Source organism: Diabrotica virgifera, chromosome 1, assembly GCF_917563875.1.
Source record: "Diabrotica virgifera virgifera chromosome 1, PGI_DIABVI_V3a".
Taxonomy (NCBI): Eukaryota; Metazoa; Arthropoda; class Insecta; order Coleoptera; family Chrysomelidae; genus Diabrotica; species Diabrotica virgifera.
In genome coordinates this window covers 129,875,323-129,900,792 of record NC_065443.1, presented here as the reverse complement: position 1 = coordinate 129,900,792, position 25,470 = coordinate 129,875,323, and the positions used below count along the sequence as shown (strand labels likewise).

The 25,470-nt window shown below is 31.8% G+C and overlaps 1 protein-coding gene across 3 annotated transcripts in view; it reads right to left on the bottom strand.

The window, feature by feature from the left end:
* Positions 1-23,308, bottom strand: part of LOC114337214 (sphingomyelin phosphodiesterase 1) — a 53,269-nt gene extending 29,961 nt beyond the window's left edge. The window contains exons 1-5 of one of the 3 annotated variants that reach the window (XM_028287620.2): positions 23,085-23,308; positions 18,222-18,517; positions 17,781-17,933; positions 6,940-7,164; positions 5,829-5,998 (exon numbers count right to left, since the gene is read on the bottom strand). In XM_028287620.2, coding sequence (XP_028143421.1) covers positions 5,829-5,998; positions 6,940-7,164; positions 17,781-17,933; positions 18,222-18,517; positions 23,085-23,160 — 920 coding nt within the window. In that variant the 5' untranslated portion in view covers positions 23,161-23,308. Of the gene's footprint in view, positions 1-5,828; positions 5,999-6,939; positions 7,165-17,780; positions 17,934-18,221; positions 18,518-22,494; positions 22,523-23,084 lie in introns of those variants that run through there. The other 2 variants (XM_028287619.2, XM_050644415.1) reach the window with 2 other exon arrangements.
* Between the last annotated feature and the right edge of the window lie 2,162 nt (positions 23,309-25,470).

Below are 25,470 nucleotides of genomic sequence, written 5' to 3'. Positions count from 1 at the left end.
TCACGAGCAACACGAGCAATTGAACAACTTCATAAGTTCAAGAATATCGAGGAAATCCAGCTCCTCGATACTACTGGGCAAACTAGAAGATTGAAGAGGACAAAGCCTTTTGAACTAGTTTGAGTGATAGGTGATAGTGAAAAACGGAGCATAGTGCTTGTGTGCTGTGCCTGTGTATGTTAGAATAGTGCACGATCTTGTTAGATTAGATAAGAGACGCTATGGGGTAAGCTCTTCATTTTAAGAAACAGTAGTCATTTAGGTTAAATTAAAATTGCTCCTTGGTCAGTTATGACCAGATTGTTTTTTTATGTTTGGCAAAAAGGACTTAAGTCAGAATTGCACATTGATAATGTTTTGATGATTTCTGGACCAGAAAAAAACTGTTGTAGATGTAAACTGTATGTACAGTAGAATCTACTACAGTACTGTAGAAATCATCAAAACATTATCGATGTGAATTCTGACTTAAGCCCTTTTTCCCAAACATCAGAGAATTGTAATGTACAATAATTCTCCTATCTGCTTTTTCATGAATTTTGTGGAGACGAAAAACCATTTTTAGGATCATCTGCTTTCACATGTAAATTTTGACATGTTTTGTAGTAAATAGATAGTTGAATTTACTACAAAACATGTCAAAAAATATATGAAAACAGGAGGTGACTATAAAAAAAGTTTTTAGTCTCTCTTACAAGACTCATGAAAAAACAAATCGGAGGTATGTCACATCTGTGACTATATCCAGGGAATGTCTAAAAAATATACTTTGATGTCCCAAGAACCAAATATAACCTACAGTCCATCTAATTTACTTACTGTTGCATGTCATTATCTACGCCAGAGATCTAAGTTGACATAGTTGCCAAAGTATAAAAAGATCCTGAATCCATTTTAAATCAAATATATCACATAATTATTGTAAACGTGGATTATACAACAAAACAAATTAATATTCAATGTAAATAAGTAAAAACTTAAGAAATAGAGAACAAGAATTAAGTTATAATCTTTTAAGATTTGCAGTGCAAGCGTTTTTGCACTGCATTGTTAATAATTAAAAAACGGCTCCGAACTCTTGGCAAAAAGCCGGTAGGTTTCTTTGTATAAGTATGTCTACAATAACAACTAAAAAAGTTGTCAGATACCACGATGATTATTCCAAGTCGTTATAAAATTAGGTGAAATTTATATTTTTATAGTAGAGGATCTTTTTATAGTAAAGTAAATAATAAAGACAGTAAATATAATAAATAAAACAGATACTTATAGTAAAGAATATAAACAAATATGAAGTGTCATCACCACAACTGTCAAATAAATGTTACCAATTTATTCTAAAATGTCACCTTCGTTCGATTACAGTTACAGTGTGATCCGAACAAATCTGCTTCATAAAAACGCTTTATAATCCATTTATACAAATTAAATGAAACATATTATTGTGTATTTCTTTAGGTTAACATTAATAGAAATCTTCAAATATTATTTCTACGCGTATATAATAAAATATGTCTAGAGTCTGTATTTCCAGTGTACTCAGCAAAGTGATTCTAAAAAAGGACACACCTACCGCCTAAATATGTCGTGTTGGTATCATGCGACCTCACAGACTACGACGCGGATGACGCACAACAGTTAGTAAATTAGACGAAGTATGTAGATATATACAGGGTGTAACAAAAATACAGGTCATAAATTTAATCACATATTCTGGGACCAAAAATAGTTTGATTGGACCTAACTTACCTTAGTACAAATGTGCACACAAGAAAAATCTTACGAAAAAACTATAGTAAAATTTGGACACCCCATAAAAATTTTATGGGGGTTTTGTTCCTTTAAACCCCCCCCAAACTTTTGTGCACGTTTCAATTATTTTATTATTGTAGTACCATTTAAACACGTTTTAAAAACTTTTTTGCCTCTTATTGCTTTTTCGAAAAGTCAATTTTTATCGAAATATTTTGAATATTTGTCAAATCCACCACATATTTGTATATGGTTAAGTACGATTATGGAGACTTGGTAATAATATGCAGACTTATTTATGCTTTACATTTTTAGGTATATTTTGAACCATATTAAAAAAGAAGCCAGATCTCGATAAAATGTGCCTTATCGAAAAAATACAAAGAGGCAAAAAAGTTTTAAAAACATTCTGTTTAACTAATGGTACCTCAGTAATAGTTTAATTGGAACGTACACAAATATTTGGGGGGTTTAAAGGAACAAAACCCCCATAAAATTTTTATGTAGACATGTTAAAAAAGAAGTCGCAACTCGATAAAAACTGCCTTATCTGAAAAATACTAAGAAACAAAAATATTGAATTTAACTAATGGTACCTACCACAATAATAAAATTGAATTGGAACGTACACAAAAGTTTGGGAGGATCTAAGGGATCAAAACCCCCATAAAATTTTTATGGGGTGCACAAATTTCACCATAATTTTTGTTTAAGATATTCCTGCCATAATACTGCCACATGTCCATTTTCAATAAAAAATCGCTAATAGTTTTCGATATAATCGAAAAAATCGATTTTCATTTTGTAATTTCAAAGGGCTGTAACTTTTTTTGGTCCCAGAATATGTGATTTAATTTATGACCTGTATTTTTGTTACACCCTGTATATACAGCCGATTACGCACCACCTTAAAAATTGGGCATTTTTGATGTCTCGAATTTCCTAAACCTGTTGTTGCATCTAAGTGATTTTTTTATAATATTCTAGCCTAGGCCCTAGGCTATAGGTTAAGTACCTCCTTATGCTTGTCATGCACGGGGAGCTATACTGTAATATATATTATATCACATCGCTCTCTATAGTAATGAGAGAGCCTGTACATACGGAACCATTTGTTTCCTGTCTGCAGGCTCACTCATTACTATAGAGAGCGATATGATATAATGTACATATATTACAGCATAGCTCCCTGTGCGTGACAAGCTTAAGGAGGTAACATATAGCCTAGGCTATAATATTATAAAAAAATCACTTAGATGAAACAACAGGTTTAGGAAATACGAGACATCAAAAATACCCCATATCTAAGGTGGTGCGTTAATTTCTTGGAGAAGTGTATTGTAATTTAATGTAAATAATGTAATATCCAATAATTGTAATTTAATATAAGATGTAATATAAGTTCCTTAAAAAATATGTTTTTTATTTCCCACGACATTAGATGGATGTTCGGCAGCAAGACATTGGACCAAACTGGGACGTCCTATGAAGGCCCAATTGACGTCCACCGAACGTCCCTTCGGATGTTAAGTGGACCTCCATTGGACGTTTGGCAACGTGGCATTTGGACCAAAATTGGACGTCCTGTTAATGTCCAATTCACGTCCCCTAGGACGTCCAGTTAAGGTCCAATTTACTTCCGATTAAGGTCCAATTTACGTCCGATTAAGGTACCATTTACGTCCGATTAAGGTCCAATTTACGTCCTATTAAGGTCCAATTTACGTCCGATTAAGGTTCAATTTACGTCCGATTAAGGTCCAATTTACGTCCGATTAAGGTCCCATTTACGTCCGATTAAGGTCCAATTTACGTCCTATTAAGGTCCAATTTACGTCCGGTTAAGGTCCAATTTACGTCCGATTAAGGTCCCATTTACGTCCCATTAAGGTCCAACTTACGTCCTATTAAGGTCCAATTTACGTCCGATTAAGGTCCAATTTACGTCCGATTAAGGTCCAATTTATGTCCTATTAAGGTCCAATTTACGTCTGATTAAGGTCCAATTTACGTCCGATTAAGGTCCAATTTACGTCCCCTAGGATGTCCGATCAAGGTCCAAATTACGTCCGATTAAGGTCCAATATACGTCCCCTCGGACCTTAGATGGACGTCCAATGGACGTTCGGTAGCGCGACATTTGGACCAAAATAGGACGTATAAAGGACGTTCCTCGGACGAAAACGGACGTCCAATGGACGTCCCTAAAGTCCGTGAAGGACGTCCAATGGACGTCCATTGGACGTCCTTGTGCTATTAGGGATTTTTAAAATATTGTGTATTAAATTGGGACTGGTGGTTCACAAAACACCGGTTTTCGGTTATATCGGTTTTTTACTTAGATACGGTTTAACTTTTAACTAACATCCCGTATGTACCCCGTATGTATCTAAAATGTTTATACCCCTATGCACGCCAATGGTGAATATAAAATTCTTAATTGTATATCAAAAAATTTACAATAAATACCTCTTAAAACATACCAAATTTCATTAGCATATCTCAACCGGTTTTAGAGCAATAAATAATTATCAGTTTTTAAGAAAAAATTCAACATCCCGTATCTCCGAAACGAAACATCTGTGGACATATGTTTATAAAGCAAACGGTCATTATTTTTTCATGCAGAATTACCCTTTAAAGTTTATTGCACTTATTTAGAAACACCCTGTATTGATGAATAACATTGCTAGTTGTTAAAGTTCCTAACTTTTTTATTATCCGACATATGTGAGCGAATGAATTAAAAAGCAAAATGTTAATCAAGCCTAAGGCTACAGTTGAGTTTTAATTTCAGAATTTTATATATGCTAGAATATTCCACAGGGTTTTCCAAACTTTAAGGGAAAAACACACAATCATTGTTACACCCGGTATACAATGACACTTACCTCTTTAGCAAAAATGTTACTACATCGATTTTCTAAAAGAATAAAACTGTAATATACTAAAAAATCACTCAAATCGGACAACAGGTTTAGGAAATACGAGACATCAAAAATATCCAATTTTTAAGGTGGTGCGTTAATTTTGATGCTTAGTGTATTACCTTTGTGCTCTATATTTTATAGTAGTCCACAAATTTCGCCCACTGATAAAAAGACAGTCGATCTACGTATACTAGCATTGTTTGAGGAAGGACTCCTTTTTTGAACAATGATACTAGTCCAATCCGTGTTTATCGTCCAGCCAATACTAGGTTTGAATGTACTAGCTGTCTAGCTTATAGATGCTTTTATATCAGCTTATAGATGTTTCTCAGTAAAGATATGAAGGTGGATTAATATAAATATATGGACCCCCAAAATAGGTATATAAAAGGACTTCCCGATTTTTCGCTAAATTCATTATTTTTTCCAGAGGTAACATTCACCAGTTATTACTTTAAAAAGAAAAAAACCGGTTATAACCGGAACAAAAAATATACAACTAGTAAACCCGATTATTGCGGAGTAAGAAACCGGTTTTAGGTTATAACCGGTAGGTTTTTCCCATCTCTAGGCGAAAGTCCCTGAAAACTTCTATAATGTTTATTTTAATAAGTTACAGGAGTGAAAAGGAAGAGAAAATGTAGTGTGATTTTTAATCTCAAATATCTGATTCAAAAGAAACTTTTTCTGTATTCTAAGGGACCTTCGGCCCTCGGTAATAATGTAATCTTTCATTCTGCGTTTAAAGTTTTCAGAGATATTGTTCTGAAGCTATTTTCTTGTGGCATTTTTATAATCAAGTATATTCAAATGGGAAATAAGCCACAATTATACCTAAAAATGATTTTATTAACGTTTTCGACTTGGGCGTCGAAACGTTAATAAAATCATTTTTAGGTATAATTGTGGCTTATTTCCCATTTGAATATACTTGATTTTCAGAGATAATTATTAGTTTTCTCAGGATTCGAAAAAAATTAATGAACTGCGAAGTAACTCAAGTATTAAATTTACTATTGTTGTGTCTATTTCATCAGTTTGTCTTCAAGAACTAGCAATTTGATACAGTGACTGATTAGAGTAGCGTTTTTTCTTCTGTCAATCTGTGAACTTTAATACACGTATGATAAAATCTTAATGACATACTTATCGACTGGGTTTGCTTCATGATTTCCTAAACTGGGATAAACTGGAACTTTATAGTAATCAGCAAAGGCGTCCAATATTTGAGATATTATTTTACTGTTGTCTTCTACACTTGTGTCCCATAATCTGTGAGGTACAATATCTCCAGTGAAATATACGTAGTCATAATTCTAAAATATGTAAAAAAATTTTTTAAATTTAATATTTTGCAAGAAAGAATATAAATAGATAATAAATAATATAAAAATAAGTATGACCTAATATTCTTCTTTGGCGAGAAAAAAGTTGAAAATGTAATAATTGACAACGTTTCGGGGACCTAATGTGGCATTATGAGAAGTTTTAATTAAATTTATTTGTGGTCCTATCTCTTTCTCTTTCTACACTTCACTTATTTCGTTTATGATTGTAGCTCTTTAGATTTTATGTTTATTAAAATAATGCAATTCTAAATCCTTAAATCATTGAGAAAACGATGATGTTACAAACTTTTCTTTCCCATTCTTGTAGTTTAAAACAAATCAATGGTTAACGTCAAAAGATAGGATTGTTCGTTTTTCTCCCAGAGATTTTCCCAGTTTTTTTCATGGACTATATATGTTTTATCATATTATTTATTATTTAAAAAATATTAAAATGAAACAGAGTTATTAAACGCAAAAATGTGATTTCTAAAAAAAATTGTAAAAGTTAAAAAGTTTGTCATTTAACTTTTTTATGTAAACATGAAACTAACGAAATCTGACTAAAAAATATTTAAAAATTAACAACTCGTCTTTTAATTTATATAAATATTTTTGTACAAAGCTTGTTGTTATCTAAGTACTTCAAAGATGACACAGTAAAATTTTTAAAAGAAAATATTTACAGCGAGCAAAGATACAGCGAGGTAAAGTTGAAAAATAATCAAAATTGATTTTTCGTATTTTTTCATAAAATTTAATTTTTAAACAGGTTCCACCAATTCTAGATAAGAATAAGCTTCATATTCAGATTCAGCGACCTCGAAAACATAAAGAACCACCAAAATAGGTCATTCACGTTAAAGTTGGTTTTCGTGGTCGGTATAACGTAATTTTAGGGATTGCTGCGCTCGCCTATATAGACTTACGTGGTTTTTAGTTTGCTCTAAGGCATTTACTACAGTTCTCCAAGGGATATCTGCGTTAATATAGTCAGACCAGTATCCACAAGCTTCTCCGGCAGTTGTTGCGTTAGGTTGGTCATCCTGGCAACACACTGGTTCATTGCATGTATTTTGCTTGCCTACAGTATATCTGGGATCATAATGGATATCGGTGATGTGAAGAATATTAAATGGTTTTTCTGCTGTTACCTAAAATAAGTTTTAGGAATGTATTTTGAGTATTTTTTTTATTTCAAATTATCCACTTTAGTAAAAATACTGGTTAAAAAAATTCAAAAAGAATTTTTTAAAATTAACATGAAATAAGAATATGAATATAAGATACCGTGTAAATAATTAATACTGTGCAAGTAATTAAAAATAAACTATTTTTGTAACAAATCAACATACATTAACATATTTAAATTATATTTTAGATCACTGTTAAAATGAAGATCACCAAGTTATCACAAATATGATGATAACTATTAATAACAAAATCAAAAATGTGTGTGTTTATCTATACTGTCCTGAATATTTTATATATTTCTGCCACAAATAAAAAATGTTAGACCACTCATCAGCGGTAAAAAACTGTAAAATTGTGAAATTTTGAGAATCAACGCCGATTTTAATGAAAATTTGGGTTTAAGCTCTGTTGACACTCTTCTTCAAAATCAACCCTATGCTGAACTGCGCTTTTGCCCTGGAGGTAAAAACAACCCCATCTAGGGGATGAACATTTTTTAACCAAAATAACTATGGAAATCGATAGAGTGACTAATTCTGAGTAAATTTTGTTCTATAAATTTTTTTTGCAAAATTGACACTTTCCAAGTTATTTGCTATTGAAACTATGCATTTTTTATTGAAAAACTCACGGTTTATAACCGTTTTTCATGAATAACTTTTTAACAAAATATAATTTTACAGAAAAAACCATTAAAAACAAAATTGTGGCTAATAAAAAAACAAAAAGATTCGAGTCAGAAAGACCTAGGTAGACCCAATAATGACTGAGCTATTGACCTTTAAAGGATGGTTATTTTCGAAGAATCTTAAGACAAATCTTTTAAATTTGACTTCTTAACTGACTCACTTATGACGAAAATAAACTGGCTCTCTGCTTTTTTCTTTTAGTCCGTTCTTTAACAGTAAAATATTGCAAAACCTCTAAATTTTAAAGAACCGCTTGGATTCACATGAAATTTGGCATACCCATAGCTTACAAGTCAAAGAAAAAAAGTGATATTGTGACGATATGTGCTTTTGCCCTGGGGGTGAAAAAATATTCGTCCAAAGTAAGTCAGGAAATGGATAAACTGGATAATTTTAAGTAACTTTTGTTCTATAGAGTTTTTTCACTAAGTCAATACTTTTCGAGTTGTTTAGCAGTGAATATGATCATTTTTTCAACAAAATAACCACGCTTTTATACGGTTTTTCGCAAATAACTCGAATAGTAAGTATTTTGTCGAAAAAACATTCTCAGCAAAAATATAGCCTGTAAAAAATTTAAAAAAATGGTGTATATATCACGTCTCTATACCTAGTAGAAGCAGAGTTATAGCTAATGACAAATAGGTTCATATTCGTCAAATTCCAAATGGAATATTTTAACGTGAAATAACCAAAAATGAAGCACATTTTGGGGAAAACCCATTACAACTTGTTTAAAGTGTTTAAGAAAAGCTTCATTTTTGTTTTATAAAAAAAATTCTAGCATCAAAATTAAACAAATTACGCTCAAAATAATGTTAGTCCCTTTTGGTTTTGGTAAAAAAAATCGAGAAAATCACCCCCTAATTAGTATCTTAAATGAACTTAATCGTTACGACTTCACAAGTTTCTTGACTCGTGTATATATTGTTTATATGATCTGTAAGTTTCGTCGGTTCAAAGTCCTTATTATTGAAAGGGCTGTAGTTAAAAGGGGTTAAACGAGTCACTGATCACGAATGTATGCAAATTTGGAAACAACAAATCTTAATCAATTCTTGTCTAACAGAAAAACAAAAAATACATGATATTCAGAAAAGCTAATCTGACTTTTTTTTTTGTTTTTCGAGATTTTTGGTATCTCTAACAATTTTTAACTTTTGTTGAAAAAAAGCATATTTTTCAAAATTTAAATTTTTAAAAATTTTACTTTGAAACCAAATTTTTTCAAGAATAAGCACTTTAAATATAAGTAAAATAATTTGTGGAGCGGTAACGATTAATTTCATTTAAGTTGCCAATTAGGGGGTGGTCTTCCCGATTTTTTTTTGCAAAAACAAAAGGGACCAACATTATTTTGAGCGTAACATGCTTAAATTTAATGCTAGAAATTTTTCGTAAAAACAGAAATAAAGGTTTTTTTAAACACTTTAAAAAAGTTAAAATGAGTTTTCCCCAAAAAGTGCTTAATTTTTTGGATATTTCACGTCGAAATATTCTATTTGAAATTTGGTGAATATGAATCTATTTTTCATTGGCTATAACTCTGGTTCTACGAGATCCAGAGACCTAACGCGTACACCATTATTTTTACTTTTTTATAGGCTATATTTTTGCTAAGAACGTTTTTTTCGACAAAATACTTACTTTTTGAGTGACTTGCGAAAAATCGTCTAAAAATGTGGTTATTTTGTTGAAAAATTAACATTTCACTCGCAAATAATTCGAAAAGTGTTGACTTGGCGAAAAACCTCTATAGAACAAAAGTTACTTAAAATTAGTCAGTTTACCCATTTCCGGACTTATTTTTTAAATATATTTTTTCACCCACAAGAGGGGGTGAAAATCACCCCCAGGGCAAAAGCACACATCGGCACAATATCACTTTTTCTCTTTGACATGTAAGCTATACGTTTGCCAAATTTCATATCAATCCAAGCGGTTCTTTAAAATTTAGAGCAAAAACCGTGAAAGAATGGACTATATCACAAAATCTACTTTATCCTTTCGAAAGCTCTCTAAATGTTGCTGAGAAAGTCGCATTCGAGCATATTTTGTTCCGTTCCTAGTAGACCATTCTTTCACGGTTTTTGCTCTAAATTTTAAAGAACCGCTTGGATTGACATGAAATTTGGCATACGTATAGCTTACATGTCAAAGAAAAAAAGTAATATTGTGCCGATGTGTGCTTTTGCCCTGGGGGTGGTTTTCACCTCCTCTTGGGGTGGAAAAAATATATGGCCAAAATAAGTCCGGAAATGGGTAAACTGACTAATTTTAAGTAACTTTTGTTCTATAGAGCTTTTTCGCCAAGACAACACTTTTTGAGTTATTGGCGAGTGAATATGTTCATTTTTCAACAAAATAACCACATTTTTAGACGGTTTTTCGCAAAATAACTCAAAAAGGAAGTATTTTTTTGAAAAAAAAAAAACATTACTAGTAAAAATATAGCCTATAAAAATGTAAAAAAAAAATGGTATACGCGTTAGGTCTCTGGATCTCGTAGAATAAGAGTTATTGCCAATGAAAACTAGATTCATATTCACCAAATTTCAAATAGAATATTTCGACGTGAAATATCCACAAAATGAAGCACATTTTGGGGAAAACCCATTTTAACTTTTTTAAAGTGTTTAAAAAAATATTTATTTTTCTTTTTACAAAAAGTTTCTAGCATTACATTTAAGCAAGTCACGCTCAAAATAAAATTGGTCCCTTTTGTTTTTGCAAAAAAAAAATTGGGAAGACCACCCCCTAATTAGCAACTTAAATGAAATTAATCGTTACCGCTCCACAAATTATTTTACTTATGTTGTGTTTATATGATCTGTAAGTTTCATCGATTCAAAGTGCTTATTTTTGAAAAAATTTGGTTTCAAAGTAAAATTTTTAAAAATTTAAATTTTGAAAAATATGCTTTTTTTCAAAATAACTTAAAAATTGTTAGAGATACCAGTAATCTCGAGACACAAAAAAGTCAGATTTGCTTTTCTGAATATCATGTATTTTTTTGTTTTTCTCTTAGACAAAAATTGATTAAGATTTGGTGTTTCTAAATTTGCATACATTCGTGATCAGTGATTCGTTCAACCCCTTTTAACTACAACCCTTTTAAAAATAAGGACTTTGAACCGATGAAACTTACAGATCATATAAACAATATATACACGAGTCAAGAAACCTGTGAAGTCGTAACGATTAAGTTCATTTAAGATACTAATTAGGGGGTGAATTTCTCGATTTTTTTAGCAAAACCAAAAGGGACTAACTTTATTTTGAGCGTAACTTGTTTAATTTTGATGCTAGAATTTTTTTTATAAAAAAAAATGAAGCTTTTTTTTTAAACACTTTAAATAAGTTGAAATGAGTTTTCCCCGAAATGTGCTTCATTTTTGGTTATTTCACGTTAAAGTATTCCATTTGGAATTTGACGAATATGAACCTATTTTTCATTAACTATAACGCTGCTTCTACTAGGTGTAGAGACGTGATATATACACCATTTTTTTAAATTTTTTACAGGCTATATTTTTGCTAAGAATGTTTTTTCGACAAAATACTTATTATTTGAGTTATTTGCGAAAAACCGTCTAAAAGCGTGGTTATTTTGTTGAAAAAATGAACATATTCACTGCCAAATAACTCGAAAAGTATTGACTTAGTGAAAACACTCTATAGAACAAAAGTTACTTAAAATTAGCCAGGTTATCCATTTCCTGACTTTCTTTGGACGAATATTTTTTCACCCCCAAGAGGGGGTGAAAACCACCCCCAGGGCAAAAGCACATATCGGCATATCACTTTTTTTCTTTGACTTGTTAGCTATGTGTGTGCCAAATTTCATGTCAATCCAAGCGGTTTTTTAAAATTTAGAGGTTTTGCAATATTTTACCGTTAAAGAACGGACTATAGCGAAAGTGGCACCCATTGTAAACACAGCTTTCTGAATCCCAATCTTCTTCTTCTTCTTTTAGCCCATTTCTATCCAACTTTGGACATAGGCCTTCCCCAAATCTTTCCATTTTCGTCTGTCTGAATCCCAATCTGAATCCCAATACTTCAGTTAAAATATTATTGCTTACACTGTCCAATGGGATGCCTATGGCTTCTACTAAATCAGTCATTCGATGATTTTTCAATATAATCTTGTATTTTTTCTACGATTTCTAGTATTGTTGCTATTTTTGGAGGTCCTTGACGTAGATCGTCTTTAACCTTCCGATGACCAACCATTTTTTGTTAGACGTATGACCAACGGAGGTCAAAAATGACCCCAGTCAAAAATGACAATTGACAAAAAAATTAAGTTGTTTTAAGAAATAAAATAATGTATTCGTAATTTTAATGTTACTATTGTATCAATAATTGATAAATAAACATTAGTAAAACATATTTTTAATTACAACTTAATAAAAACAGGTACCATCAATCTGAACTTAGAAATTAAGAAGTTTTAAAATATACTAATTTAGGTCGCCATTGGTTTAACAAACAAATTTTTGTCAATATTGGAATGTTCCTTACATACAATTCCGCATAGTAGACGGTATTTACTTAATATAAAATTGGAACAGGGAGGGCCAAGGGAGTTCGTCTTTGACCCCAAATTCAGAAAAAATTTTTTTCGTAAAATATAGGGATTTTTTTTATTACAAAATATGAGGGTATCTAGAATGATATAAAAGTGAAATAAAAAAACAATGAGTTTAAAATTGATAATATTTCTGAATTTATTAAATAAAAACATACATTTGGATCAAAATTTACCCCCCTTGTTCATCCGAAGGTTAAAGCTTGTACAACCACGTTTAAACTCCGCAACCCATCTTTCTACTGCACTAATTAAAGTCCTTATACACTTTTAACATTCTCTCATAAATTACCTTTGCTTTTAATAGTCCATTCTTTCACGGTTTTTGCTCTAAATTATAAAGAACCGCTTGGATTAACATGAAATTTGGCATGCGTATAGCTTACATGTCAAAGAAAAAAAGTGATATTGTGCCGATGTGTGCTTTTGCCCTGGGGGTGACTTTCACCCCCTCTTGGGGGTGAAAAAATATATGTCCAAAATAAGTCCGGAAATGGGTAAACTAACTAATTTTAAGTATCTTTTGTTCTATAGAGCTTTTTCGCCAAGTCAACACTTTTCGAGTTATTTGCGAGTGAATATGTTCATTTTTCAACAACATAACCACGTTTTTAGACGGTTTTCCGCAAATAACTCAAAAAGTAAGTATTTTGTCGAAAAAAATGTTCTTAGCAAAAATATAGCTTATGAAAAAGTTAAAAAAATGCTGTACGCGCTAGGTCTCTGGATCTCGTAGAACTAGAGTTATAGCCAATGAAAAATAGATTCATATTCACCAAATTTCAAATAGAATATTTCGACGTGAAATATCGAAAAAATTAAGCACTTTTTGGGAAAAACCCATTATATTTTTTTTAAAGTGTTAAAAAAACCTTTATTTCTGTTTTTACAAAAAGTTTCTAGCATTACATTTAAGCAAGTTACGCTGAAAATAAAGTTGGTCCCTTTTGTTTTTGCAAAAAAAAATCGGGAAGACCAACTACTAATTAGCAACTTAAATGAAATTAATCGTTACCGCTCCACAAATTATTTTACTTATGTTGCGTTTATATGATCTGTAAGTTTCATCTATTCAAAGTGCTTATTTTTGAAAAAATTTGGTTTCAAAGTAAAATTTTTAAAAATTAAAATTTTGAAAAATATGCTTTTTTCAAAATAACTTGTTAGAGATACCAAAAATCTAGAAAAACAAAAAAGTCATATTTGCTTTTCTGAATATCATGTATTTTTTTGTTTTTCTGTTAGATCAAAATTAATTAAGATTTGGTGTTTCTAAATTTGCATACATTCGTGATCAGTGACTCGTTCAACCCCTTTTAACTACAGCCCTTTCAATAGTAAGGACTTTAAACCATGAAACTTACAGATCATATAAACAATATATACACGAGTCAAGAAACTTGTGAAGTCGTAACGATTAAGTTTATTTAACCCATTAGCGCCGTGCGTTGCTTTAAAGCAACGGCGGACATGCCTGTATTTGGGAGGAGCTTGAAGTCATAGGACAGTCATAAAAGAGGTGTGACCCTGCAAATTCCATCAACCATAATCGCCCACACTCAGTTATGAGTATCTATTTGCGGTGTTAAGAACTGTTTGTTAGTTTGGTGCATTTGAAGTTGAGTATAATATTAGAACTTGAAAATAATGGACACTCGATTTGAGTAAGTACCATAATTTCGATATAAATGAAACTTATTATTTATATATGTTAAATTTGTGTTGACTATACTTCTAACAAAACAAATTTTAAATAATTTATATGAATTGATCAATAACTACTTGTCAGTGCCTGTTGTAACCCAGCTGTTGCCTTAAAACAACGCTAGGCGCTTGTACTACCTATATTTTAAATTTTATCATGTTTGTTCTAGACGAGGTTTTTCGCTTGCTCAATCCCTTGATATAATTTATAATGATGAACTAATAGATGGCGATATTTTTGTCGAACCTCCAGATACAAATGTAGACACTGACGAGGATTCAGGAGATGAAGATGGAGGAGGGTATGTAGTGATATAATATAAACAAATCTTTTATAATAAAAACGTATGGCCTTAGTAGTGTAATGTAATGTTAATACCTACCATTTTTAGGCTGGTAGATAACCTTTTATCCCGTCAATTACGTACCGGAGCAAAAATACGACTACCAAACAATGAAAGAATTGGTTTGAAGGAAGATTATATACAGAATGAAGACATTCCTGGCCGTGACCATAATTTTGATTCTGAAGTAAAAAATTGGATTTCAGATAGACTTCTTGAGCCTCGAAATCAACCTCAATGGCTGAAGGGAGCAGACTTGTAAGCACATATTTAGCGAAGTATAGTGTACTTAGTAAAGGAAGTGGAAGACCGTCGCGTCGCGTCGGCTTCCTTGACAGCATCTGTCGATAGCCGAGTATCGGATGACATTCGTTTTGACACCATCAATCATTTGATACAGTACATTCCAGATGGGAAAAATAGAAGATGTGCGTCTAAAACATGTAAATCTATCTTTAGAACAATGTGTTTAAAATGTGATATTGGACTATGTACTTCTTGTTTTATACCGTTTCACTCTCGATAGTGTAAATTTTTATAATTAATCACACCGAATTACATTTTTTTATGAATAAATATCTATTTTTGTTTTATTGCCTACTTTACTGTATCCCAAATGCTTTAATTTTTTGGTTTAATATTTTCAACAAAAACTAGGTAGTGTAAGCGCCTAGCGTTGCTTTAAGGCAACACTTTATATCTCAGAACTGAAATATCTCAGAAAAAATATTTTATGAAGTTTTTTATTATTTAAACACAGTTCATTAATAATATTGCAAAAAATAATACAAAATCAATAATTTATTAATCTCGGCGCTAATGGGTTAAGATACTAATTAGGGGGTGAATTTCTCGATTTTTTTAGCAAAACCAAAAGGGACTAACTTTATTTTGAGCGTAACTTGTTTAATTTTGATGCTAGAAATTTTTTTTATAAAACAAAAATGAAGCTTTTTTTAAACACTTTAAACAAGTTGAAATGAGTTTTCCCCGAAATATGCTTCATTTTTGGTTATTTCACGTGAAAATATTCCATTTGGTATTTGACGAATATGAACCTATTTTTCATTAGCTATAACTCTGCCTCTACTAGATGTAGAGACGTGATGTATACACCATTTTTTTAAATTTTTTACAGGCTATATTTTCGCTAAGAATGTTTTTTCGACAAAATACTTACTATTTGAGTTATTTGCGAAAAACCGTCTAAAAGCATGGTTATTTTGTTGAAAAGATGAACATATTCACTGCCAAATAACTCGAAAAGTATTGACTTAGTGAAAAAACTCTATAGAGCAAAATTTACTTAGAATTAGCCAGTTTATCCATTTCCTGACTTTCTTGGACGAATATTTTTTCACCCCCATGAGGGGGTGAAAACAAACCCCAGGGCAAAAGCACATATCGGCACAATATCACTTTTTCTCTTTGACTTGTTAGCTATGTGTATGCCAAATTTCATGTCAATCCAAGCGGTTCTTTAAAATTTAGAGGTTTTGCAATATTTTACCGTTAAACAACGGACTATAAACCTTCCAAAATAAAAATTAAATAATTGCAGGATACTTTATTGTTTCCATAGTAAAAAATACTGTGACATGTCGATACTACATAAATGGCTTGTAAATAAAAAATGAAGTGACAGATTGAAATAAAACTTCATATACGTTCATAGGTATGAAGAGTTTACCAAAATAAAAAAAAATAATGTGTGTGTACTTTGTACGCACGTAAGAAGTTATACTTCTATTAAAATTAAATAAGTATTTGTGTAAAAAACCTGACGTTTTTTAGTTTTTGTACGATTCGTTAAGGGAAAAGCAAATGAGGGGAAGCTATAGTTCATAAAAAATGACGTATTAACGTTACTTTTTTTTTGGTATTATTTTAAGTATTAAAATTAGTTTAATATTTAAATCAAAATACAATTAAAATGTTTAAAATATATTTGTTTCGTTGAAATCACAATAATAGAAGTATAACTTCTTACGTGCATACAAAGTAAACACACTCTTTTTTGAAGATATTCTTCTTTAGCAGCGAATCGATTGAGGGTAAAATTTGATTGATCCGCGCGTATGCGCACACCGACAGTATGGTATTAGTTGTTATACGGGCTCTGATTGGGTGTTGAAATTTTGAAATGATCTGTCAATAATTGTTCAATATGGAGGTTATCGGTAAACAAAAATATTGTATAATATTAGTTTTTATTGATGTGTGGACAGAAATAAAATCAAATTTATAATTATAATGACTTTTTAAATAGTTTTGAAAAGCCGCGGGTACGTAATTCTAAATGTTTGAGTTGGAAATACCTAATAGTTTCAATACCTATCTATTTGGAAAATGTAAACAAAAGATTATAGGCAATGCTTTAATTTACATAATCTGATTACGAACAAACTTTCTACAAATCTTCATCTCATATATCGTTTTCTTACTCTATATTTTGTTGTATTTTATTTCGACAAAAATCAAACTAATAATTTTATTAAATTCATATAAATTTATGGCGTAAAAGTTTAGTTTCTGTATATTCCCACATGACGTATACGAGAGTTTGGTGCAGTTTGAAATGGCGTCAACTTTTGTACGGCGCGGTAGACGTGAAGTGGGTTCAAGCCCCAAGCAAGTTATTATTTTTTTTGTTTTTTTTTATAGATTTTATGATTGTAAGTATATTATTATATAATTTTTGAAGATATTCTTCTTTTTTGAAAGTGGTAGATAAGAAAGTTAGTTTGATTTTTAAATAAAATAAGTACAAATAACCTTTTAAGTATATTTACTTCGTTTAAATTACCTATTATATAATAGAAGAATATCTTCTTACGTGCGTACAAAGTACACACACATTCTTTTTTTTCTATATTAATAAGTCCAAAATATATATATCAGGACAACTATAAACTCACTTTTGTCTCTATTCTCACAACTTTTAAAACACAACTTAACAACCATAACCGTATAAAAAATAACAACAACACATTCTTTAACCACAGCCGCCATATTGAATACTTTTTTAATATATCATTGGAATGCCCAATCAGAGCGAACGTATAACGTATCTGCGCATAGGGCTAACAATTTTTGATGAATTCGCGCACATTTACATTTACTCCCAATCCCAACATTTTTCTCAATCGCGCCTAAAGAAGTATAACTTCAAATATTACGCCAGTAGCAATGCCCTCTCTTATCGAACCGCAAAACTTATTGAACAATCTACAGTATTTACTTACTTTTTTCGTTTTTATTGTTTGAGTTGGCGGAGGAACATTAACGGTCCAATTATATCTTGTTCCAAGAGCACAATCGTCGTATTGCAAAGCCATTCCGCATGCATCAATACCAGTTAAATTGGGTGTGTTATCCATAATGTATAAAAATATAGGCTAAAATACATATATCTACATTATATTAACAATTCATATGATGAGAATCCTTTAAGATAATCTTTCAAGGCAAAGTATTAGGAAAGCGAGGAATTAGGAGAAGGAGAATATCATGGTTAAAGAATCTGAGGAAATGGTTCTCCACAACAATAACTAATCTATTTAAAGCATCAGTTAATAAAATAATTATAGCCATAATGATCGCCCATACTCGAAACGGATAGGCACCAAAAGAAAAAGATGATGATACATATTACGAATGATAATTAAATTCAATAAGTTACTTACAGCATTAAGATCTACCCTTCCTTTACAAACTCTTTCTGGGTATACCTTGTAGAGATTACAAAAGCCAAGAAGTTCCTTTTTAAACTCTTCATCACTCATTCCATCTGCTCTGTGGTGTTTAAACATATCTACTATTAGTGCGCAAGTGTAACATACTTCTGATTTATCAAAAGTACCGGTTGGTACTAGGAAATAATTAGGCTTATTGTATTTTTCGACAGCCGATTTCAGATATTGCGGTGGAGTGCCTGTTTTCCGGTACTCCAATAAACCTTTTGTCATTTGTTTAAATGCATCTAAAATTAAATTATTTCTTGATTAAGTACTAATAATACCTAGTCTCCTTAAGTTGGAAAAAAATCAACCACACGAAATCAAATCATGACAAATCTTGCGGTAAGCGAAAAGATTTCAGTAAATGGTATGCACCTTAGAAGAAACCACCTCTTATAAGTCGTGACCCGTCAAATGGCCCGGTCAAAACAGCCCCGTCAAAAAAGCCCCGTCAAAATAGCCCGGATACAAAACAGCCTCGACAAAATAGCCCGTAAACAAAATAGCCCCGACAAAATAGACGGCACACAAAATAGCCCCGGTGCAGACAGCCCCGGCTAAAACAGCCCCGGCGAAAACACCCCCAATAAAAAGTTTTACCTTTTAACGGAGTACCGTTTATTTTAAATCACTATTCTAAGGGGGAAAAAATTAAACAAAAATGTTGTTGCTTAGTAAAAAAAATTGTCTAATAATTTAATTTAATCTGACTCATTCCTATCGGCAACTCAGACATTAATATATTATACATTTTAAAGTAGAAGATTTTAAAATGATATTGCCCATATTTATGAGTTGCGTTCCTGGGACGACTGTATTGAAACGTAGTTCATTCGATTACATGAAATCAACTTTAACTTAAGAATATCAGTCACAAAAAATGGTAGCATGTGATCCGTCTTTAAAAAGACAACACGCAATGGCAACAGTAAAATTCTGGTGTTAGTGATTCCATAATAAATCACGAGGAAAAACCAGGAATTTTTTTCCCTGGTTTTTCCTAACAGAAGACACAGGGTTCAAGTTCTTTGAAAAGACCATTTTGTTTAATGTAGTTAAGATAAACATCTGAATAGAGGATATGTAATTACTATTTCCGAAAAAATGTATTTTTAAGGGATTATTTCATAATTAATTCTGAAGGGTTATTTTTTGTCGGGACTATTTTGTCGGGACTATTTTGTCGGGGCTATTTTGCGGGCTATTTATTGTTTCTCGACTATTTTGCCTGCAGGCTATTTTGTCGGATCTGTTTTGTGTGCGGGATATTATGTAGGGGCTATTTTGTCGGAGCTTTTTCGGCGGGGCTATTTTGACGGGGCACCCTTATAAGTACTTAGGGCATGAGATACGCATAGGAAGAGATAATCAACCGTGCGAACTAAGCCGCCGCATAGGACTCACTTCGATGGCATTCGGCAAGCCGAGCTATGTCCTTAAGTCAGAACTGCCTATGTGTATCAAGAAGAGTCATTGATCAGTGCGTGTTGCCAATACTTACATATTCGTCGCCTTAATACTATAACTTGATAACTCGAAATTAGTAGTTTTGAGATAAACGAGTTTAAAGATTTTAAAGATATTTGTGCTGCTCCCATGATGTTGGTAAATACGGAATTCACTCTGCGGCTCTAAAATACTGTTCCTTAACTTTTTGGCAACTGATCTATTTAGGAATATGGTGTAAATTTGTTTTCCAATATGGAAAAAACATGAAAAATTAAAGTTATCAACTTTTAGCACTACCATAATGTTAACATTTGGTAATGCCGCATGTTGTGCTAAGTCGCATATAAGTGAACTTTTAGCACAACTAATATTTTAAACATCATTTTGTTGAAAATTAGCCCCCTGCCATGGGGGTTGCCAGATCTGCTAACAATTCTCGAATTCTTGCATTAAAATGAACCGAATTAACAGATAGCAATTATGTGGTAAGTTCAATTGTTTCAGAGAAACACGTGCTAAAACTAGATACCTCGAGTTATCTAGTTATAGCATTCAGTGTATGTCGTATTCACGATTATTTCTATTAAAAAATAGCTTGATAACTTATCTTGTCAAGTTTTAGCACTGAATATTAGCGGCATTTGAGTTTTATCAACTTTCGTCAATCGTAAATAATTACTTAACCCGTTTAAAGCTAGTTATCAAGTTTTTACACAATATAGAGGCAAATAAAATACATCTTGTAAACTAGTTATCTCAAAAACGTCAATTTTGGAGTTATCAAGTTATAGTACTAAGGCGACGATATGGTGCATAAACTTTAACAATAACCAAACAAATAAGAAATAAAATTTGTGTTACCCAAAGAGCCATGGAACGCTCGATGTTAGGCATTTCTCGTAGGGATCGGATTACGAATAAGGAGATAAGATGGAAAACAGGAGTGACAGATGCCATATAAATAATGGTGACCCTTAAGTGGAACTGGGCGGGGCACATAGCTAGAATGTCGGATAACAGATGGACACAGCGAGACCTGGAGACCAAGACAAGAAGCAAATCGAAGTAGAGGTCATCCGCCAACTAGATGGTCTGATGACATTAAACGGATCGACAAAAATTGGATGCAAACAGCACAAAACAGAAATAGGTACATGGAAAAGGGAGGCAACAGAAATGAGGGAGACCTATATCCAGCTCTGGATAGATCCAGGTTGAATGATGATAACTATTTATACAGAGTGGAGCAAAAGTCTGAAAACGAACACGCCTAATTATCTCTTAAATGGAGATACATTGCAATATGAAGATTTGAAATTTGATATTTGTAATGTTGCTCAATTTAACAGTTTTCTGATATCATTACTGACTTTGTTTTTTTTTAATACAACACTCTTTTTTATTATTTTAGTTAGGAATAAGCCACAATTTTATTTTGAAGTAAAGTTTATTTGACGTTTCGATTTACACTTCGGAAATCGTTATCAAAATATAAAACATTAATACAGTAAATAGCTCAACTGGAAATAGTTACCGCATATGATTATCTTGAAAGTATAATTACCAATGATGGGAAAATAGAACTCGAAATAACTAACAGGACTAAAAAATCAAACGTGCGTAGTACAGTTAAGTACTACGTACTAGCGCCAGTTCTGAGGAAAAAAGAATAATAATTATCCCACGAAACAAAAATTAAAATATATAATACGATTGTGATACCGACGATACTATATCCGAGCGAAAATTGGACGTTACACAAAAAGCATAATAGTAGGATAAATACAATTGAGATGAGTCATCTACGAGCTATAGCCGGAAAGACCAAATGGGATAGAATAAGAAATGAGGCAATAAGAGGGATAACTAAACAGGAACCAATAATGAATAAACTAATAAAGAGACAATTAAACTGCTATGGATATCTGATGAGAATGAAACCTAGTAGACTAACAAGGAAAATTCACGAAACAAGGAATGTTACAAAAAAGAAAAAAGGCAGACCGAGGAAAAAATGGATACAGCAAATAGTAGATGCGAAAAAAACTAAAGAGAAAACGCTTGAAGAAATGAAACTAACAGCACAAGACAGAAAAGAGTGGAAGAGATGGGTGAATATGTAGCTAAACTAAACCCAAATCCCACACCTGAAAGGGTATAAGGAAGGGGAGAAAGAAAAAAAGAATAAAGTAAATAGTTTTTGTTTTTGCTGCCTGGTCAAAAATTCTTAAACAAAGTGAAGGCAATAACAAATAATATGATCAAATAAAATGGACGATCAGGACAGCGGCCAGTAGAGAAGAAAAGTCAATTTAAAATTCAAAAGTCGATTCAAATCAAAAAGCAAAAAGCCAGTAAAGAAGAGTATAGTTTTCATAAAAAGGACCCAGTATATTTTTTATAGGTTTCGTGTTTTTTGCCTGGTACCGTTCTGATTCGTTTAAATCACACTTTTTAACAGAAATCCGCGAAGAAACCGAATAAGAAAAATTTTCGTACCAGGGCGGCCTCACAGTATAGACTAAATAGTTGCTCAAATGCTCCGGCGCTATGTTTGGAATGTTTTGAAAAAAGACACTAAGATAATATCTTTTATCTGTTAAAGATATATTTTTTCTGTAAGTTTTTACAATAAATTATTCGGCAAATAATGCGTGATTGTTTTAATAATATTCGTCAAATCTTGCTATTTTCTTATTAATTTTGCAACTTGACTAAGATGAATCATCCCTGCTGCCCACTTGTACGGCATGCTATTAGGTTCACTTACATCCTATCGGCATACTCTAGCCGATTTTATATACCAATGATATTAATGGTCACTAAAACTATACTCTGCATGGTATCACCGCCCACCGATGGTACCATAGGTACACATGGTCCAGAAATAAACCAAGAAGGTTGATCACCAGTGATACATATGGTACCACAACGCATAATCATCACAGTATATATCATTGGTGGCCAACGTGTTTAAAGAAAATTATGATAGGTTAGAAGTGAAGCAGACATTTGACGTTGACAAAAGATTTAGCAAGAAAACTAACGGTTTTCAGGCAGATTCACAAGTATGCAAGCCAAGAAAGAGAGTAAGAAGAAAAAGAACTAACGATTATTTAGAAAACGATGTATTATTAGCGTAGGAGAATAAATAAAAAATTAGTCAAAACTGGTTATGGTTACAATTTTAAGCAGTAAAAAATATTGAAAATAAAATACAAAATATATAGTCAAATATAATCAAAATTTATAAATATAGATATGGTCGAAAAATGTTTTCAAATCTTTGTCAAGCATTTGATATAAATGACTATGATAATATTAAATTAAAATTATTAATATAAAGATAATAATATTTACCTTCTTTTCCGATTGACACACAAATCACAAAATGTAAAAGTATTGTCGCAATGGATAAAACTAAAACAGTCTTCATTTTATTATAGTTTTTGAATCAAACGTGAATGTTGTCCTTGTAGTATTAATTTCTATAAATTGATCAAATGTATTTATATAGATTGTATCCAAATAAAAAAGTTGTTTATGTTATGATAATATTTTATCTGTTATAATTTATTCAAGCACATATTTCGAATTTACAAGCTGACAATAATAGGTATTGTTTCATATTGAAATAATGTGTATATGGCTAGTTTGTTAATATGTAATAATTTAAAATCATTTAATTAATCACTACTAATTTAGTAGTAAGTAGTATTACTCATAGAGGACAAATTAAGGTTGGAGACGCTACAGAGCAAATGGTTAATTACATGGAAATTAGTGAGACGACAACGAAATCTCGTTGTTTATTTATACACAGTTAGGAGCAACAACTAAGAAATAAATTAATTTTTTACGGCAATGGGAAACTGGAGATCAAACCAGAAAAAGTCGAGTTTTATTTTTAAATTCTAATTTTTTGTCATTTATGATTAGGTAGGTACTACTAGTGACGTTATCCACCTAGGGGTGATGACCTAATCGATAATTTTTTAAATGAAAAAAGGGGTCATGTACCCATTATATTATTTGAAAATTTGTTGAATTCTCTATTGAGTGGTATACACATCATAATAATTATTTATATAAGAATAGTAAAAAAATATTTAATCCTTAATTTAAATTTATTTAAATGTAGGTCAATCTTAACGATGTAGATCAGAGATCAGAATCATCAGAATTTTTGAGTTTTTAGTGTAGAGCAGTGGATCCCAACCTTTTATGTCTGGCGACCCACCTTCGGATGTTTTTTCGTATTCGCGACCCATCTCTCACCCATAATGATATAATATAATGTACGCTTCTCAGCTACTGTAAGAGCCACGTCGCGACCCACCTGAAATCTGCCCGCGACACACTAGTGGGTCGCGACCCACCACTTGGGAAACACTGGTCTAGAGTATACTCAAATTACTTCACGACTTCACTATCAAAAAGAGTATTATTTACTAAAATACAGCAGTTACCACGTGGTTCTGCTACTCTACTGTCGAAGGTTTGTTAACATAAATATTTAAGGGGTAACGCGAAGTTGAACTGTTGAAACCTTAGAGTATGGAAAATTTTAAAAAAATTTTCCATGCTCTAAGGTTGAAACAAATGAACGGTAATTTATTCTGACTATGGAAAAGTAGGGGACAGTCGGCTATTGGTACGAACCTAAGGCTAATTCGGAATATTGGTATATTTGGTAGAAACCGCTTTCAATGAATAGTTGAATAGTAGAACAGTGAGAGGCGAAATTTCCAATTAGTGTGATGCGCACAATTTCATGACCTATTCGGCTAATAATACAGGGTGTCCCGAAAAGATTGGTCATAAATTATACCACACATTCTGGGGTCAAAAATAGTTCGATTAAACCTAACCCACCTTAGAACAAATGTGTTCATAAAAAAAGTTACAACCCTCTGAAATTACAAAATAAAAATCGATTTTTTCCAATATATCGAAAACTATTTGAGATGTTTTATTTAAAATGGACACGTATCATTCTTATGACAGGAACATCTTAAAACAAAATTATAGTGAAATTTGTTCAACCCATAAAAATTTTATGGGGGTTTTGTTCCCTTAAACCCCCCCAAACTTTTGTGTACGTTCCAAATAATTCATTATTGTAGTACCGTCAGTTAAACACAACGTTTTTAAAACTGTTTTGCCTCTTAGTATTTTTTCGATAAGCCAGTTTTTTATCGAGATGCGGCTAATTTTTTAATATATTTACATAAAAATTTTATGGGGGTTTTGTTCCTTTAAACCCCCCAAATATTTGTGTACATGTGTACGTTCCAATTAAACTATTATTGTGGTACCATTAGTTAAACACAGTGTTTTTAAAGCTTTTTTGCCTCTTAGTCCTTTTTTGATAAGTCACCTTTTATCGAGATGTGGCTTCTTTTTTAAAACATACCTGAAAATGTAAATTACAAATAAATTTTCAGATTATTAACAGGTCTCTATAATCGTACTTAACCATATACAAATATGTGGTGGATTCGACAAATATTCGAAATATTTCGATAAACACGGGCTTATCGAAAAATTACTAAGAGGCAAAAAAGTTTTAAAAACAGTGTATTTAACTAATGGTGCCACAATAGTAATTTAATTGGAAAGTACACAAAACTTTGGGGGGGGGGGGGGTTAAGTAACAAAAACCCCATAAAATTTTTATGGGGTGCACAAATTTTACTTTAATTTTTTTTTAAGATGCTGTTGCCATAAGAATGCCACATGTCCA